At 39.0% G+C, this 18,392-nt stretch overlaps 2 protein-coding genes across 15 annotated transcripts in view; one reads left to right on the top strand and one right to left on the bottom strand.

Annotated features, from left to right (window-relative positions):
• The window catches only part of tjp1b (tight junction protein 1b), a 112,893-nt gene extending 108,623 nt beyond the window's left edge, over positions 1-4,270 (top strand). For all 14 annotated transcript variants that reach the window (XM_077516190.1, XM_077516191.1, XM_077516178.1 and 11 more), the window contains one exon: positions 985-4,270. In XM_077516190.1, the coding sequence (XP_077372316.1) occupies positions 985-1,079 (95 nt within the window). In that variant the 3' untranslated portion in view covers positions 1,080-4,270. The remainder of the gene's footprint in view (positions 1-984) is intronic.
• Positions 4,271-4,909: 639 nt separating this feature from the next.
• Positions 4,910-17,315, bottom strand: slc27a2 (solute carrier family 27 member 2). Its single transcript, XM_077516192.1, has 10 exons — positions 16,733-17,315; positions 13,933-14,142; positions 13,708-13,866; positions 12,428-12,552; positions 12,156-12,350; positions 10,644-10,734; positions 10,285-10,483; positions 7,283-7,380; positions 7,074-7,204; positions 4,910-5,749 (listed from the first exon to the last, which is right to left on the bottom strand). Exons 1-10 carry the CDS (start codon positions 17,196-17,198, stop codon positions 5,573-5,575), a joined length of 1,851 nt encoding a protein of 616 aa, XP_077372318.1. The 5' UTR covers positions 17,199-17,315; the 3' UTR covers positions 4,910-5,572.
• Positions 17,316-18,392: the final 1,077 nt, after the last annotated feature.

Genomic DNA, 18,392 nt, shown 5'->3' with positions numbered 1-18,392 from the left:
TCCTTAGAAAAATCTCTTCCCTGTAAGGGGTCGCTGGACCAAAAACATTTGAGAGCCCCTTGCTGATTCAAAGGCGCATCTATACGGATGCGTATTGCTGCCACCATCGATGGGAAAAAAGTTCAGTATCGCATTATAATTAGGGATATAATGATATTCAAACGTCACAATACGATATTATCACGATATGTAGCTCACTATATGATAATTATCACGATATTGTGGGGAGGTTGGTGATATTTAAAAATAGTCGCAATATTGTAAAAAAAAAAAAAAAAAAATGAGCTCATACTAAAATAAGCACAATATTTTTGCTTTTGTGCATACATCAATATTATGTTTTATTATTATGTTATTATTATTATGCTGTGTAGTTAATGCACACACACATTGAGTTCCTCCACATATTGACTTGCTTCACAGGCATATTACGGTCCCCTTCAACTGACAATTAGTGTGAATTTTAAACATAGAAGGGCCAAAAGGTCCCTCATGAAAATTTAATTGCACTAAAAAAAAAAAAAAATAGCCACGAGAGGGTGCTAGAACTGCACAAATGGAAATCAAGGTGACTTTTTTTAACAGATGTATTGCATTTAAATATCGCGAACATAACGATAACACGATATCTCGCTTATCGTTACATCCCTAGTTATAATATGATCAATATCACGTTATAATGTGATAAGTTTAGTGTTTTAACATGATACATTTCACGTAATATGATCAAATTCACATTTTAACGTGCGAAGTTTCACAGATCATGTTAAAACATGATGATTGACAAGTTTGATTCGGTTTAACTTATCACGCAAAAAAGTGAAACCTAATCATGTGAGAACGTGAAACTTAACATTTTAAAATGTGAAATTGATGTGTTTTTTTTCCCCTGCTGTGGCTGCAATACACTTCCGTATGTTATAAAATGATGTTTATTTTATTTTTTTTGTTTTTAAATATTAATGGTGTGTGTATTGTGCGCAGGTGACCCTAAAAGCTGGCAGAACAAATCTCTTCCCGGAGATCCAAACTACCTGGTGGGTGCAAACTGTGTTTCTGTGCTCATCGACCACTTCTGAAGAGGGCGACAGCTGGTCTGTTCCTGAATGTCAACGAAAGTTGGGGCGTCTGTTGCCTGCACTGCGGCGAGTCGGTGGCAGGGGGGTGCACGCAGCCTTCACCTTTATGGTGAATTCAACACTTGCGTTGTTTACTGCCCACCCCGACAGAGAAAAAAAAACAACAACAAAAAACATTGTGAGGAGGGTCAGCAGAGTCCAGCTGGTCTTTTCTTGGTCATTTTTCCGGTGCTTTTGAGGCTTGCAAAAAAAAAAAAAAAAAAAAAAAAATTTAAAAACAATGGGACTGAAATGAGAGTGCATGACGGTGCCACAGACTGAGTAATCTCATCTTGACTTTTTTAGCTACTGGTACTTTTTGTAAAATTTCAGGGGCCTCACTTATCAACGCTACGTATGCACAAAACAGGACCTGAGAGATGCGGACGCAAAGTTTGTAACCTATCAAAAAAAAAAAAAGTGCACATGTATGGACACAACAACCTACGTATATTTTGGAGATGAAATTTAGTGGTGAAATGAAGAGAGATTGTATAATCATGCGCCTCACACGTCCACTTCATCAAACATTAACCGTGTGCTGATTTTACACGTCGTGTACCAGTTTATGTGCATTTTGAAGTGCCCCATAAGAGATTGTATAAACACATTGCAGGTGGGATTAACGAGCACCTTTCCATGAGGACCTACCACTCCCAACTATAAAGGAACAATCAAAAAAACACATAAAAGTAGGCTTTGTGATCAGGATTTTTTATTTTATTTTTTGTCCGAACAGAGATCAAGTTTGAAGAAGCCAATCACCGATTTGATCAGAAGATTGAGCAATGTATCTATTTTAAAAACTTTTACCAGATTGGTGCAACGTCTACATAAAACTCTTGTCGACTGCAATTGACATCAACGTGCCCTCGGACTCGCATTGCAAACATTGCGGGTCACCTGTTCTCTGGTCACGTGACCTCCGTAATGTAAGCACGAGAGCACTTTGACGTCAATGTTGGTATAGTGCCAAAATGGGATAAATCGAGTGAAAATCTGCTTAATAAAGCCTGAACAATTAATATGTGAGAGATAATTTTGATTCTTTGTAAATAGAGTATTTATTGGTCCTTTTGAACAAACATTTAAAAAAAAAATTAAAAAATTAAAATCAACTTCCACATACAACTTTTGATTTGTGTCATATTTGATACAACCGGTCACAATGCTTTGAATTCGTACATTTATCTCAAAAAATATAATAAACAGACATATTAAACAGTAGTTACAAAAATCAGAAAGACCATTTCCCACTTTTAATAAGTATAGTTGTTTCTCCTTTCTCAATTGGGGTGATCTTGCAAGGGTGATACCTCCCTCTAATGGATCTTCTGTGCAATGCATGTTTCAGATCATATACGTCAGGGTTTTAATGGGGAAAAGAATATCTTATAACTCATAAAATAGAGGGCTCAAACTGTCTTGTATTTAATTTTAATCAGAATATTGTTTTGACTACTGAGATGAACGTAGAATATATTAAAAAGAACCCAAATGACTTTTTGCCCTCAGTGTAACATTTGGCCTACCTGTATTTTTTTTTAAATGCTGCCAAGGCCACCAAACTATTGAGTATTCCCTTCCTTCTTTCCAAAATCTTATTTTGTTTCTCTTGTCACGATTTGCAAAGCGTTGGCCCATTTGAATTTGTGTGATACTATTTGCTTTAATTTTGGCATATAGTGGGTGAGACACTTTTTTTTTTTTTTTTTGTGGAACTCTGACTTGGGAAATTTATGTGTGCACTCACAGATTGATGAGTCTTAACTGTTTTTGACGTACGCCGTTTTCAGCTTTTGTGCGTGCGTATCTTTTTCAAGAAAATCCTACGGACTCTTTGATAAGTGAGGTCCCGGATATGTAAAAAAAAAAAAAGTAGAAATTGGTAAAATAAAATCTTTAATAGTATTGAGGATGTTTTTTTAAGTGTAAAAAGAAAACTCCCAAAGGGCAAAGTCAGTCGGCCTCCGCCAAAACGTTTTATTTGCAATTGGCGCGGCCGTGAAGGATCTTGAAAGACTTGACGTGGCTTGATGCCACCAAATCCGCAGACGGAAGCAAGGTTCACTGTTAGCATCAACGGGCGCTCTGCTGAATTGAAGAGTTTTTTTTTTGTTTTTTTTGTTTTTCTGTTGTTATTGTAGCAAATGTTTTCACCTAGATCAAATGTACTGACTTGATTTGACAAACTTTCCTGCTGTCTCGAGATCTATGCATGTGCTATGACTCAGGTCCAGACGCCTGCTACCACTTCTACACATGAGAAGCCCATCCGACACTGCGAGCAGTGATGCCTTATCTTGCATATATGTATACATAGAAATATATCAAAAGAGAGAGAATCCGACTCTGCTCCGGTTCGGTCACCGCCGACACAAAGTTGTCTCATTTTGTTTTTTGTTTTTTTTCTGCCCTTCCTCCTTCCTCAAATGATCTTTGATTCTAGCACACGTGAAGAATTGATGCCGATGAAACGAAAGGTCTGCTTTCTTTTCCTGCTATGCATACGAGGCGCAGAAAAGGACGTTGTGGCTGTACATACCGCTAGCATATGGCCTTGGTTCTCTGTAAATCAACTTTTGTACATCTTTATTGTTTTGTATAAAAGAGAAAAAGTTTGTTTAAAAAAAAAAAAAAGAGGAAAAGAAAGTGAAGTTACATTGGTTATGTTTGTATCCTGGGTAAAAAAAAACCCTGAGCCTTGGAACTGACATAAGCAGTAATAAGTCCGACTTTTCTACGTACTGCATAAATACACGACGTAAGGCATTTTTAACCGTATGAAAAGTTTTTATTCTTATTTACAAAACAAAAAAATAGACAAGTGCTTGGTTTCAGTGGTTTTAAAAGATGCGCTCAAAAGGGGGTTATGGGAACGACAACTGGTCCCTTCCTTTATTTGTGATACTGGATGCTTTATTGTGTGCCCTGAAATGTATTTTTGTACTAATAGACAATTTATTATGGCACATCAGTTACTATTTTCTTTTGATATAACACTACAATGCTTCATTCCAACACTAGTTTATTTCTTCATGTGTTGAGCGTTCTTTTTATTTATTTGGGTTTCTTTTCAAACTTTCCCTCCTTCTGCAACATTTTTTTATGTATACCACTGTATTAATAAATAAATTCATTTTTAAAGTAAACTTCACAGTGTGTGTCTTGTCATTTCTAATTATGTATTTATCTAAAGTATGTAATCTGAAGTAGAATGTAACGATAATGGTGATATATTAAAATTGCCACAATATCGATGTTGTGTCACAATATTAAAAAAAAATAAAATAAAAGCACCACATTTGTTAAAGATGAGGTTGTATTTCATTTGTGCAGTTCCAGCACCCTCTGGTGGTACCTTTTTATTATTGCAGTTTAACTTTAATTAGGCATGTTTTGGCCACTGTGGCGGTGCACATGGTGTATTTGTGTTAATAAGAGTAATTCTCTGATAAGGGGAATTAGATTAAAGAAAGCAGTTTTCAAGTTATTTTATATTGTTTTTAACACTAAAAAAAATGGGGTGTGGCTTAAGTCATAACGAGAGATTTTTTTTTAACTCACTGCAACTCAATTTCATTAGAACACAAGCACTGCATTGCATACATTTAATGATGAAGTCATAATTTTATATGCGGGGTGGGTATTTGTTTTCATGAATATGCTGTAGCTGTAGTATCACAAAGAAAAAAAATGGAAATTTACAAAATAAATTTAAAAAAAAATAAAATTAAAGCAGGAAATTTGCAAGAATAAAGTGTAAAAATAAAAATACAAGTTGACACTTGTTGCATTATCATAGTCACATATTGTCTTTATTATTTTTTCTCATTCAATCAATATGCTGCATTATTTGGCATTTCGGTTGACTAATTACAACTAAATTACAAATAATTGTATTTTAAAATTAACAGTATAGTTTTTTTTGGCCTACATCAACTTTTTACCTCACCAACTTGCCTATTTGTCCATTTTTGTTTTCGCACTTGGCCAAAACATGTCTAACTAGATATTCCTTTAGCCTCTTCCTTGACCTGGAACATACGGTAATAAAACTCTAACCAGTAAATCTGATAAAGCCAAGCCTGATTATAACATCCGTCCAAAGGTGCTTTGATGATAACTCCCACCAGATTGGAGAAACATCGCTACAAAGTTTAATGTCAAGCATGTTAATTAACACACACGCACAAAACTTCATTCTCATACAAGAGCATTAGAATAAATGATTTCAGTGTCATGTTCGAAATGGTACAGATGATTTCAACCATCGTGAAGAACAAATGATCATCAGTGGCAGGGCACTGCCATGTACTGTGCTTTCTATGGCTGTCATCTTTGGGAAAACAAACAGTCTTGCGGTGGAATGTTACTGCATCCCTGAGATGAGTTTGAAGCAGCAAACGTAAATGTAAACAAAAGGTGTTTACACAATTTAAAAGTTCTTGTCTTTAGAGTTTAATAGTGCCGCTGGTTATGGCGCTGTAAACCTCCGTGGTGATGGGAGCAAATATTTGTTTGGCTGCGTTGAAGTAGTATAAGGGATCGCTGATTAGGGACGGGTTGAAGCCTTCTTCCACCAGCTTGGTTTTCTTCAACTTGAACGTGCCCGTCATTTCCAAGGACGGCTGAAAGACACGGTTTAGCAATTACGTACACATAAATACAATACGTAAATACATCTCACAACAGTTAGTAAACATAAATATTAGATTCAGCGAAGTATAGTTTTTGTCAATGACACTTCCACAGGGCTTCGGCAGGTATCAGCAAGTCTAATTTAACACTTTTTAATGCAACTTAAAACATATTTAATGCCCACCTTAGTTTATATATTGGGCTATCAGTTAATTACAATTTTTAATTAATCACATGACTTCCATAGCTACATCACAATTAATCACAAATTGCATGTTATATCTGTTGTAATTGTACAATTTTTTTTTTCAAGTTTTTCATACTCTTGTTAACTCATTCAAACCCAAAACTATGTTTTTAATCCTTTGTACTTCACTCCCAAAAACATATTGACACTTTGTTTTAGTTTTTTTTTTATGCAAGAAAATACAGAAGACTTTGATGCAGCTTCTAACATGAAGAGGTGGCTTAAAGCAATGACAGTTATTACATAAAAAACAGCCATCAGGTAGAGTATAAGAGATCAGCCAGTGCCATGCTGCAACAAGTTCTTTTTGTCAATGTTTTCACCAGGAATGTGAATAATGATGAAACTTAGCTATATCCTAATGCTAATTGCTGCAAAATGGAAACTCCCATTCTTTCTTTTGGTAGGTTCCAAGTTTTTATAGCAATAGAACACAGTATTCTGTGGTCTTGCAAAATTAGTCAAAATCCAGAAAAACAGCTAAGTGGGTTCCGTGAAAATGTCATGGAGTGAATGAGTTACCATAAAAGTGTAAAAAAAAAATGGTTACACAATACAAACGTGGTTATAGCTTTGAGTTCATTGATACAGTAATTTTACTGTAATTCAGAAACTTATTTGGGGTAAAAAAAAATAAAATATATATACTAAACAGCTAGAATGAATGTAGTACATTGATTCATACAATTGTGTTGAGGTAATTTTCTGCCACTAGGTGGGATTAGTGTTTCATGTTGGACTTTGGTGACAGGAACAGTATGTTTTTCTTTTCCAATTCAGAGCAATTTGGTATTTGGAACAATTTGTGGACTGCAGGCCATTTTCGTCATTGTAAATTAGAACTAGCCACCAGTCGCCACAAATGTATTTTAGTGCATTATTTATTGCTAAATTGTGTTATAGTGACTTTTTCTCACAACTTTGTATGTAAAAGAAAGCATGAACGACGTTTACTTTTTACATTAACTGAATTAAAATTTTTAATGCCTCTGAATATCGTGTTTAATGTTTTTTAACGCCATTTAAACCCTTTTAATGACCCTGTTCCAAGCACCATGGATCCTTACCTGGATCCTGATGAACCGCGGGCGTGCGTAGGCCGGCAGGCAGCTGACGGCTTGCCTGTAGGCCTCGGCGCAGTCAAAGTCTTCTCCTTCTTTCAACCTGATCGCCGCCATGCCTGCCCGCCCCTCGTTCCCTATCACAGCAAAGACGTTTTACAATCAACGCTACATTTACTACGCCTAATGTTGCATGCGAGTCGTTGACGCCCTACCTTCCACCTTAACGCCATAAACGTTGGCCTCTAAGATGCAAGGCGCCATGGTGAGGACGTCTGCGACCTCCGACGTGGCCACGTTCTCGCCCTTCCATCTGTTCAGAAGGAAAGGATTTTCATTGGGTCTGCCTAGCAACAAGAGCAATCTGACCAGGAATTAGAGCAAAGATTATGATATATTGAATTAGTGCTGTGTGATTTAGGTGCATCAGAATAATTGTTATCCTGTATTCTAACCAGATATGGCAAATCCAGGTCCAGAAAGTAAAAACCCTGCCACAGTTTGGCTTTAACCAATGATGCTAGCTTGCTAGCTAGCTAGCTCACTTGCTCCCGAGCAGGTAATGAGCACCACTGACCTGACCTGTATATATGATTGGCTAGCCGATAGCCCATACACACCAGTGCAAGCCGATGAAATCACATGGCGGCCATCTTGTTACTCCCACCTCACGAGCAGACTACTGTAAATAAATTCTACAGTATACGTACATGAGACATATACAGCTCGTAGGCAGTTAATATAAGGACGGAGGTGGGGTGGGGGGTTTGTACCGGGGTTGTCACTAATTTTTAACAAGTTAAAAAATAAAATAAAATTAACAAGTAGACGGTATGTGCTGCTTTGAAGACCCCATTTTTCTTTTGTTGCTCAGTTCCTTAGGCCCCAGTATTAGATTTGGCAGATGCATCTTATGTTGTATTTATAATTCTTTAATATTTTATATATATATATATATATATATATATATATATATATATATATATATCTATTAGGGGTGTGAATTGCCTAGTACCTGACGATTCAATTCGTATCACGATTCACAGGTCACGATTCGATTCGATACCGATTAATCCCGATACGAATTTATAAGTCGATTGTTGCGATTTTTTTCCATTCAAATTTAGAAAATACTAATCAGTAAGCTTGTAGAGTGTAAGATTTATATGAAAATGTATTATTTATTTATCTGAAATTTCAGTCTTATAGAGGTTGTAATCTGTTTCATGTTTGAACAGCATTAAAATAAAATATTAAGGCTTAATGTTCCGTTCATATAACATTCTTCCATGCTCAAGGTGTGAATCCTAACCCGAAGTCAGACGTTTTGTTGAATATTTTTCCATTAAAAATGGAAGTTTAAAAATCGATTCACACACACACAAAAAAAAAAAAAAAAACGGCAATGATGATAAGACGTTGAATCGGTAAGACTACCGAATGAACAATTCTGAGCTTTAAAAAAAATAAAAAATAAATAAATAAATAAATAAATAAAGATTTTTTTTATTGAATCGATTCGAGAATCGCGCGATGTAGTATCGCGATATATCGCCGAATCGATTTTTTTTACCACCCCTAATATATATATATATATATATATATATATATATATATATATATATACACACACACACACACACACACACACACAAGTTTCCGCCTGTAGGAACGCTAACTGATGTCCGCAAATGTGGGTTTGCGCGTCGCGATAAACACGGTGCAGTGCACTCCACCTCCCATTTGCCACACAATGTAAACCGGACAATTTCCTTCATTAATAAAAACCCATCCGGATGCCCTGAAAGGATGTAATAAAGTGGACATCTCCCAGTTAAACAGTCGAAATCCTTGCAAAATCAAGCTAGCAATAGCAATGTCAAGCATCATCTAAAGTGAAACTATCCACAAAGCCAGTATTTCCTTTTGTAGCATTCTTTGTGAAAAGTACGAATAATTAATAATTCTCTATCCCTTACTTTGCTGAAGATCCGGTAGCTAAGGCGTTGGTCTCCCATCCTTCAAAAGATGACGTTTTTCCTCAAAAGAAAGGCGTGAAAATAGTTTTATATTTTCCAGAGTGGCGTCATCTTACCGGCATACTGTGCACTAAGTGTGTTTTGAATTCACGAATGCACTGTGCGAACGTATGTTCGAACATGAATAACACAGCTACGTAAAAAAGGCCGCGTAGCAATCTGCCTATTTGCATAAAGGGCTTTTCTACTGGGAAACTGACTACGCATGCGCAACACACATCGCTACTCAGAAAGGGCTGCTGGAGGCATCGGAGGCGTGTGTCTTCAGCAGGAGAATTTTGCAGCATTTTTTGCCTGCAGGCCAGAAGAAGTCGTGAGTCCTTTTTAACTGAGCTATGAAAATCGCCAGATGTTGTCACTTTCAAATCTCTATAGGTAGTATATGGTATGTGAAATGCAAAAATAATTTAAATCAATAGAAGAAGCCAATTCATTTTCGTTTCATTTCAGCCTTGGTCAACCAGTGCCTACCTTGCCTGCCTTGACCGCACGTCACTGTTATCTAGTCATACTGTATATATAAATCAGTGACAGGCACCATGAGAACTAGCTAGCTAGATAGGCGCTAGCTCCTGGGGCTAAAGTCAAACTGTGGCAGGATTTCTACTTTCTGGACCTGGATTTGCCACATCTGATTCAAACCTTGTATAAATAAACGTAAATATGAGTAACAACATAAAAACAAACACATGCTTGGTAACTCGTACCCAAGACGCTGAGCCGAATGCCAGAACCAGAAAATCAACTTGCTTGTAGAAATTCAACAACTGCAAATGACCACAATTCTCCAACCACATTATCATCCGACTGGACCGTGAACCAGTCAGGTGGCTCATTCAGGTTGGAAAGCAGCTGCTGCTTCATACGTCATGTCATGTGATTTGAAGCAAGCTTCAAAGCGATGCCAATGGAAACCGACGTCATTGTTTCAAAACATGTTTTGAAGCTTCAGTGTCAAACTGCCAACACTAGCCACAGGTACATATGACACTTTAACTTTGAAACCCTCATTTAAAACCCCAACCCTACTTTCAAACCCTAACACTATTAGGAAACCCTACTTTGAAAACCTTACACTATTTTTAAAACACTACTTTGAAAGCCTGTTATCCAAGTATATATACTCTCCTCACGAGCACAATGAAAATAACATCATGAAGTGAAAAGTGGCGACGTGCCTGAAAGTGTCGCCAACTCGATCCTGAAAGTAGACAAAGTTGTCGTCGTCGAACCGAAGCAAATCTCCCGTGTTGAAGTACAAGTCGCCTTTTTTCAGCACGTCGCGGAGCCTCTTCTTCTCCGTCTGCTGCTCGTTGCCCGCGTAGCCCACGAAGGGCGACCTCTGAGTCACCTTCCCCACCAGGAGGCCCGTCTCACCTGGCAGACGGACACGCAACAAGGCAACCGTGGACGGTAAAAGTTTACATACACATTTTGCAATGTTCATTACTGGCGTGCATTTTTAATTCTGATTTTGACCTAACATTCAATGTGACTGATGGACATGACGTTTTTTTTTTAAGCGTGTCCAGCTCACCTGTGGCCGCCTCGACGCAAAGACCCTGAGAGTTTCGGACGGGCTCCTCCTTCTCAATGTCAAACTTGATCAACAAGTACGGGAAGATTAACTGGAGGGAGAGGTTTGCAACATTTGATGATGTTTGTCGTATGGAGGACCAAACATGCCAAAATAAATACATACATAAATAAATACATAAATAAAAGTGAAACTAAAAACGGATATTAAAAAAATATAATTCAAAAATTAAATTAAAAAATTACATATACATGGAAAGAAAAACAACTGAATAAATAATAAATACAAGTAAGAATAAATACAAAAATAAAAAAGGTTACATTTGATGATGTTTGTCGTATGGAAGACCAAAAATGCCCAAATAAATAAATAAATAAAAGTGAAACAAAAAATGGATATAAAAAATATAATTAAAAAATGAAACACAAAAAAATACATAGACATGGAAATAAAAACAATGAAATAAATATAATAAATAAATAAATACAAGTAAGAATAAATAAATAAAATAAAAAAACGAGATTTAAAAAATAATAACTATAAAATTAAATGGAAATAAATACAAAAATTGTCACACTTAGGACCACCCCCTCATTTGAATAACATTTCATGATGCATTTCATTCTGGCAACATCTGCAGCATAAAATAAATAAATATGACAGCAGAGCCTTTTATTTATTGATTGATATTTAAATCCATTATACATTTATTTTTGTATTTATTATTTCCACATTTATTTTTATATATATATATTTGGATTTTTTTTAAGTCTGTTTTTTTTTTTTTTTTTTTTTTACTTTATTAATTAATTAATTTATTTATTTGGTTGTTTTTTGCTTCCATTTATATTTATTATTTTGTATTTAAGTTTTTAATTATATTTTTATATACATTTTTATTTTCACTTTTATGTATTTATCCATCCATCCATCCATCCATTTTCTTGACCGCTTATTCCTCACAAGGGTCGCGGGGGGTGCTGGCGCCTATCTCAGCTGGCTCTGGGCAGTAGGCGGGGGACACCCTGGACTGGTTGCCAGCCAATCGCAGGGCACACAGAGACGAACAACCATCCACACTCACAAGCACACCTAGGGACAATTCGGAGCGCCCAATTAACCTGCCATGCATGTCTTTGGAATGTGGGAGGAGACCGGAGTACCCGGAGAAGACCCACGCAGGCACGGGGAGAACATGCAAACTCCACCCAGGAAGGCCAGAGCCTGGACTCGAACCCGAGTCCTCAGAACTGGGAGGCGGACGTGCTAACCACTCGCCCACCGTGCCGCCCCTTTTATGTATTTATTTATTTTTTATTTTGTAACTTGTTGGACGTGTGCCTTCAAAAGCTCGAGATCAACGATGGTCTTGTGCTGACCATATAAGATAAGGAATCAAGCAGGAGAGGGGCTGGTTGGCGATGTGATATCAGAGTGCTAACAGCAATCGAACATCAGGCAGGAAAGAGGGCCCTCCTCTTGTTTAATTTTAAATAAAGTGGTTTTACCTACCCTGTGGAAAAAATTGATCCGTCCCACAGCGCCGACTTTGGAGGTGTAGTTAATAAAGCCGATGTTTCCTTCCGTAGCAGCGTACAGCTCCTTCACTTTAATGTCACCGAAACGCCTCAGAAACTCGGACCAGATGTCGGCGCGAACGCCGTTGCCCATGGCGATCCGCACTTTGTGCTCCTTCTCGTTGTCCTTCTGCAAAGGGAACGACATCCACATTGAGTGGGACCATCAAGAGATTGGGACGAGACGGACAGCGGAACGGATCTGACCTTGGGCGTGTTGCAGAGGTAACGCATGGTCTCGCCGATGTACTGCATCACGGTCACGTTGTGCTCCCTGCAGTCGTCCCAGAACTGAGAGGCGGAGAACTTCCTCTTCAGAACTACCGATATACCTGCAAGCCCACATCAACAGTCACTTCAATATAAAAACAGCCGAACTTAAGTCATTCACTCCCAGCCATTTTCACTTGAAGCAACCCCCTTCGCTCCCGGATGTTTTACTGGATTTTGATTGATTTAGCAAGTCCCACAGAATATTGTGTTCTATTGCTATAAAAACATGAAACCTACCAAAGGAAAGAATAGAGTCTCTTTTTTCATCAGGAAAAAAAAGGATTTGTATCTGTGTCTGTTTTGCAGTAATTAGAATTTGAATTAGGAGTGTGAAAATATATCAATATCGTGATAAATCGTGATACTTTGTCTCCCGACAGATTATCGACACGCCTATGCAAGTATCGCGATATTTGTTAGTTAATATACAGCCGCTATAATGTCTCTATTGTTCATGAATAATTGAGCAATTACTTGGCGGACCACTAGGGGGAGCACCTCATAATAAGAGTGGCGGGGAAATGGATGGAAGTCTTCAAGCGAAGAAGACTTATGAGCTTAGTTTTATATTTATATAATATATCATATATTTATTATATTTATATTTATTTATATTATTATTAGATTATGAATTATTATTTTTAGTTATTTTGTATTTGTATTAATATTTATTAATTGATTATTTCTTTATTTATTTTATTATTATTTTATTTTGTATTTATTTATATTATTATTATTATTTTATGATTAGTTTTAGCGTAGCTTAGCGTGGATTTATTACCTGACCAAAATATCAATAATCACGGGATTGTCATATCGTGAGATAATCGTTATCGTGAGCCTTGTGTCACATATCGTATCGTGAGGTAGCCAGAGGTTCCCACCCCTAATTAGAATATAGCTAAGTTTCATCATTATTCAAAATTGGCAAAAAGAGCTTGTTGCAACGTGGCCCTGGCTGATCTGTTATACTCTGCTGCCACCTGCTGGACGTTTTTTGTAATAACTGCCATTGCTTTAATTAAACCACCTCTTCATGTCAGAAGCCGCAACAAAACCTTCTGTTTGCTCTTGCATTTAAAAAAAAACAAAAAACAAACAAACGTATAAATATGTTTTAGGAGTGAAGGACAAAGTATCAAAAAACTTATTTACACGTTTTGGGGTTTGATTGAGTTAAAAGGTGAAAAACAATTTTTTAACGTCATCATTACCTCTCTCAATGGAGCCCGCCAACCCGATGAGGAAACCCGAGCTGTGGTAGAGCGGCAGGTTGATGTAGAAGACGTCATCTCTTGTAACGCCGCACAACGACTGGAGGAAGGATGCGGCCCACATCCTCTCGTGGGTGACGATCGCCGCTTTCGGCAAACCTAGAAGAATAGCAAAGGCACTCAAAACAAGCGCAACACTATTAGCGGACGTTGTCCCCTTCATACCAGTGGTTCCAGACGTGTAGATGTACAAAGCGGTGCTCCTGACGGTAACGTTGGCGCGGAGGTCTCTGGACAGAGGTTGGTCCGAGGCCTTGGAGATCTTGTCGGCCAAGAAGGTGACACCCTGAATGTTACGCGTCTCTGATAGGAAGTACACGCTGACCCCCTGCTCTCTCAACACGGGCAACACTTCCTCCACGGCGTCCTGCAGCTCTGTCAACACACGCAAATTTTCATGTCATGACACCAAGTGCTCACGTTACGCTTAATTTTCCAGGAACGAGAACATCTTTCTGGTAAACAAAACAAAAAAAGTCAATTTTTCCACTCATTTGTGTGTTTGTTCTGTGTAAACAGAAAAGAAACAAGCAAATTCAAAATAAGCGTGTAAATCAATGCAGTAAGTCCTCCTCGGCAGTAGTTGGCGCTATATCGACGAATCATCATCTACATGTGCGAGAAAGGCTTTTGTTCACAATTTGTTGGCATTGTGTTGAACTTGAAAGACATTTTATGAATCAAAAGTAATCGAAGTTTCAGTACTCGGTAAGGTTGAAACGGATCCTGAAGTAATTCAAGTACTCGTGCTGTGTCTGGTCGGGAAGACAGTCAAGCTAGCTGGAGCAATGCTATGAACGACGATAGCGTACCGCCATTGTGTTGTGAAGGCTAACTTCAAAATAAAATCTTCTCAAGTACCAAATACACAGACATTAGTGCCGTCTTTCTGACTGGAATTTGGATAGTTGGAGCCCAGTTTAAGTTTAAATTGTCACTACAAACTGAAGAATGGCCCAGTGATTTTTTTTTTTTTTTTTTTCAATAGGCTAGTCTTCCATCCATCCAGGTCAAATTTTGGGCCCAATACGTCACTACATACAGAGTAATTTTTTCATAGACTGCATAGATTAGATTAGAAATACATTTTCCTCATATCACCCTCTAATGCAGTTTTTGTGTTTGTCATATATATTTTTATTTCTATAAACAATACAAGGTTTGTCCGTCAATGGGTCTTCTGAAGCATGCTTTAACACCTGCTGCATAATTGTATTGTATTTTCTTGAGGTTCTCAAACATAACGCTCCCTTGTGAAAAATTCCAGTTCATAGGTTTGATATTAATCTACTGGTATAATTGGTCAAAAATAAAAACAGCCCCTGTAGTAAAGTTAGTAAACACTACAAAAGTTCATGAAATTTAAAAAACTGAAGTTTTCTCATTTAAACCATGCATGCTGCTCAGCAAAAAGATCACAGTATGTGATTATTTTGTGGTTTGCTATTTTAATAAACCCTTTGTTATTGAATACTGGGTCTTTTGAGAGATGTGTTATAAAAAAAACAATCTGTATTTTAAGAGCTTGCATTTATGTCTATTTAATTTATTTGCCATACATCTAGATTACATATAGGCGCCTGGTTATATAGGCAATTGTGGCCCCCTCCATCATTTAAGTTGGCCATCCCAGCTGGGCATCCCTAACCCCGGGTTTTCACCGGATGCGGTTGCGGTGCGGTGCGTCTTGTGCTCCGGACGGGTCAATTTTTTTGTCAATCCACACCGGCTCCGCACAGCTGCGGTCCGGCAGCTCCGTCGCCGCCCACTTCCCAACGTGTCTCGCGGGACCGCGCGCGCGCGATCATGTGGCATTTCACAACGACAAACATACAGAAAGTCTGTGCTCAACAGAGAAGCAGAAAGAGAGGTGGACTTCTTTTGATTTAACCTTTTCTTCTTCTTCTGCTATGAGATTCCATGCAGCATCCTTTTTTTGGTTGTCCTTGTAAAGTATATTAATAACGAGAGTCGGGTCAGTGCGGGTCCACTCTTTATTTCTGTCTTCCGCGTCCGGCTGCCGCTCAGTACGGCAAGCGAGACGGGCACAACAAGCAATCGCGAACATCAACCTCACAATACATTACAGTCCTTATAAAAAGGATGTGCCGTGTCATATATTATTTTGTGGTTTTCCACCTCCAATATAAACCTCTCCTCGTCCATGTTCGCTGGTGTCTAAACCGTGAATGAGCACATGGCCCGGCGACGCCCACGTCACGTTTTGCTGAAAAACTTGCGAAATAGGAGCTGGCGAGTGTTTTATTCTGAAAGGTAACCGGAAATTTATTTTGAAACTGCCTCGGTCTTCCTGTCCCGCTCGATGTGTTTTGTGCTAGCTTGCCATTTGCCGGAGGCCTACCGCTGCGGCGTCCGGCAAAAATAGAAAATAGGTCTATCTTGCGGAAGGCTTGCGGCACGCCGCAGGCCTTCCGCAGTCGACACGCAACGCACCCGCAAGCGGTGTCAACTGCACCATTCGAATGAATGGAATCTAATTGCTTGCGTCGCCGGACCGCACCGCAACCGCACCGCAACCGCATCCGGTGAAAACCCGGGGTAACATAAATCCAAGCATCTGAAAAATTTAAGAGAGCTGAAAATATTATTTACTGTATGTCCCTTTTTGACAAGCTCAAGTGTTAAAAAAACATAATACTTAATGATTTATCAACAACCCCACCGCCCGGCCTGCAGTCAAGTGGCACATTTTCACAACCACTCAATATCAACACACTTATTTCTGCTGCATTTGACTGCAGGTCACCGTCTATGTTGTAAAGTCGGAGTTAGCTGACAATTTTTCGAGTTAATAAACATTCCAGGCCGTCAGACAGTCACTCTGCACTTTTTGAATGCGAGAAGGACATTTTGGCATGCGGTGTTGTTATTAAAGCCAAGGTCCAAACCATCTCCCAGACGCGAACGAGGATCCCACGCGCGAGGCGCGCACGTCACATCTCACCTGCCGACGTCACCAGCACTTTCGCCCCGCAGCAGGAGAAGCAGTGCAGCAGAGACTTGGCTCGGATGTTGAAGTTAAGCAGAGCAACCGGACAGCCCAGTTTAGCGAGTCCCAGCCAGGTCCACACGAGGTTGGGCTCGTTGCCCAGAAAGAGGGCCACCGCGTCCCCCTCCCGGAGGCGCGCCTCCTGCCTCAGCACCCGCGCCACCCGGTTGCTTCGCCGGTCCACCTCGCCGTAAGAGAAGCGCTCGCCCTCGAAGTGCAGGAAGGTCTTGGCCGGGTGCCTCCGGGCCGCCCTCAGGAAGCAGTCCAAGACGCCGTAGAACGGCTTGCTCCTCTTGTACTTGATGAGCCTGACGGCGAGCAGGAGGCTCCGGAGGATGTACACGCAGTCGTCCGCCCAGTAAGGGAAGCGCGTCCTGAGGATGAGCAGCAAGCCGCCCACCACCGTCAGCCAGATGAACATCGCGAACCGTCAAGGAGCTGCCTGCGGTGCGCTGACGACTTTTGACTGCCGCACCGAACACAAGCAAAGGCGCACTGGAGAAGTGCGCGTGGAGCGTCGACGGTGCCAAAGTTCACAGACTTGCGTGACCCCTCCTACTTTGCGCGTGTTTTCGAGTTGCCAGATCACTTCCCACGCCCACTCGGGACACACTTGCGCGCATTATTCCGCCCTCTACATTCTACATCTTCGGCTATGTTTCAATGGGGCTGCAGGCAAAAATTGGAGCCCTTTGTTAGCGTTAGTGTTGATTGATAAAGATATTGAGCGATTGATAGATAGATAGATAGATAGATAGATAGATAGATAGATAGCTAGATAAGCCTTGTCCTGTCTAGTGGGATTCATAATAACAAACTGGCTAAGCTGGTTTTACGTATATAAGGCGTTATTCTCTGTACATTTATGTATAGACTGAGAGTAAAATAACTGAGTAAAATAAACAGATGGAAGGTTTTTGTTGTTTTTAGAACTCCTCACTTTAAGATGAAAAAATGCTTTAAACCAAAAATAAAGGTGTGCCCGCAATACTAATGTTTGGAATATAATGTAGATAGTGACGTGAAGAAAGAAACAACACTGGTTAGTTTAGTAGTAGTAGTAGTAATAAAAACTAGTATTGTATTGACATATCATGTGAAATACAATGTTTCAAAAACAATAATATAGCAGTATAGCAGGAAGTTTGCATAAATCTGCTGGAGGAGGAGGAATGGCAAGTGTGAAAGTGAACCTTGTTTGTCTGCTGACTAATGGAGGGAGGGAGGGCGAGTGCATGCGCACGCACACGCACGCACCCTCACAATACACAATAGAAAGCAAACTATCAATTCAAAGTTCTGTGGAAAAAAAATCCCTCTACACTGTGGATATTAATTCTCACATGTATTATTTTAACAGTAAAATTACACTTAAATTACTGTGTACAGTATTACTTTAATAAGAATTTTAAGATTTGGAGATCTATCAATAATACAAGGATACATTAGCAGAGGCCTAGATTCCTTGCAAATTGCTAACATATTTGATGACTGCCCTAGAAGCAAATAAAAACAAGTGACTCAATATGTAACTCACCATTGTGCCATTACGATGAAACGAGTAGCAGTTCTGCGCTTAAAAATTTTTTAATCTGCTAGTAGCATGTCTCAATTG

Source organism: Festucalex cinctus, chromosome 3 (assembly GCF_051991245.1).
Source record: "Festucalex cinctus isolate MCC-2025b chromosome 3, RoL_Fcin_1.0, whole genome shotgun sequence".
Classification (NCBI taxonomy): domain Eukaryota; kingdom Metazoa; phylum Chordata; class Actinopteri; order Syngnathiformes; family Syngnathidae; genus Festucalex; species Festucalex cinctus.
Note: the sequence above shows the minus strand (reverse complement) of the source record. Positions and strands in the feature narration are given on the sequence as shown.

What these genes read in the sequence shown, in the direction of transcription:
- slc27a2 (XM_077516192.1), bottom strand. Translation starts at nt 17,198, where the DNA reads ATGTTCATCTGGCTGACGGTGGTGGGCGGCTTGCTGCTCATCCTCAGG. An exon ending in CGAGTTGGCGACACTTTCAG is followed by an intron (nt 7,381 to 10,284) that starts GCACGTCGCCAC and finishes CCTTCTGAACAG; the next exon opens with ATGGAAGGGCGAGAACGTGG. An exon ending in CGCGGTTCATCAGGATCCAG is followed by an intron (nt 5,750 to 7,073) that starts GTAAGGATCCAT and finishes CGTGTCTTTCAG; the next exon opens with CCGTCCTTGGAAATGACGGG.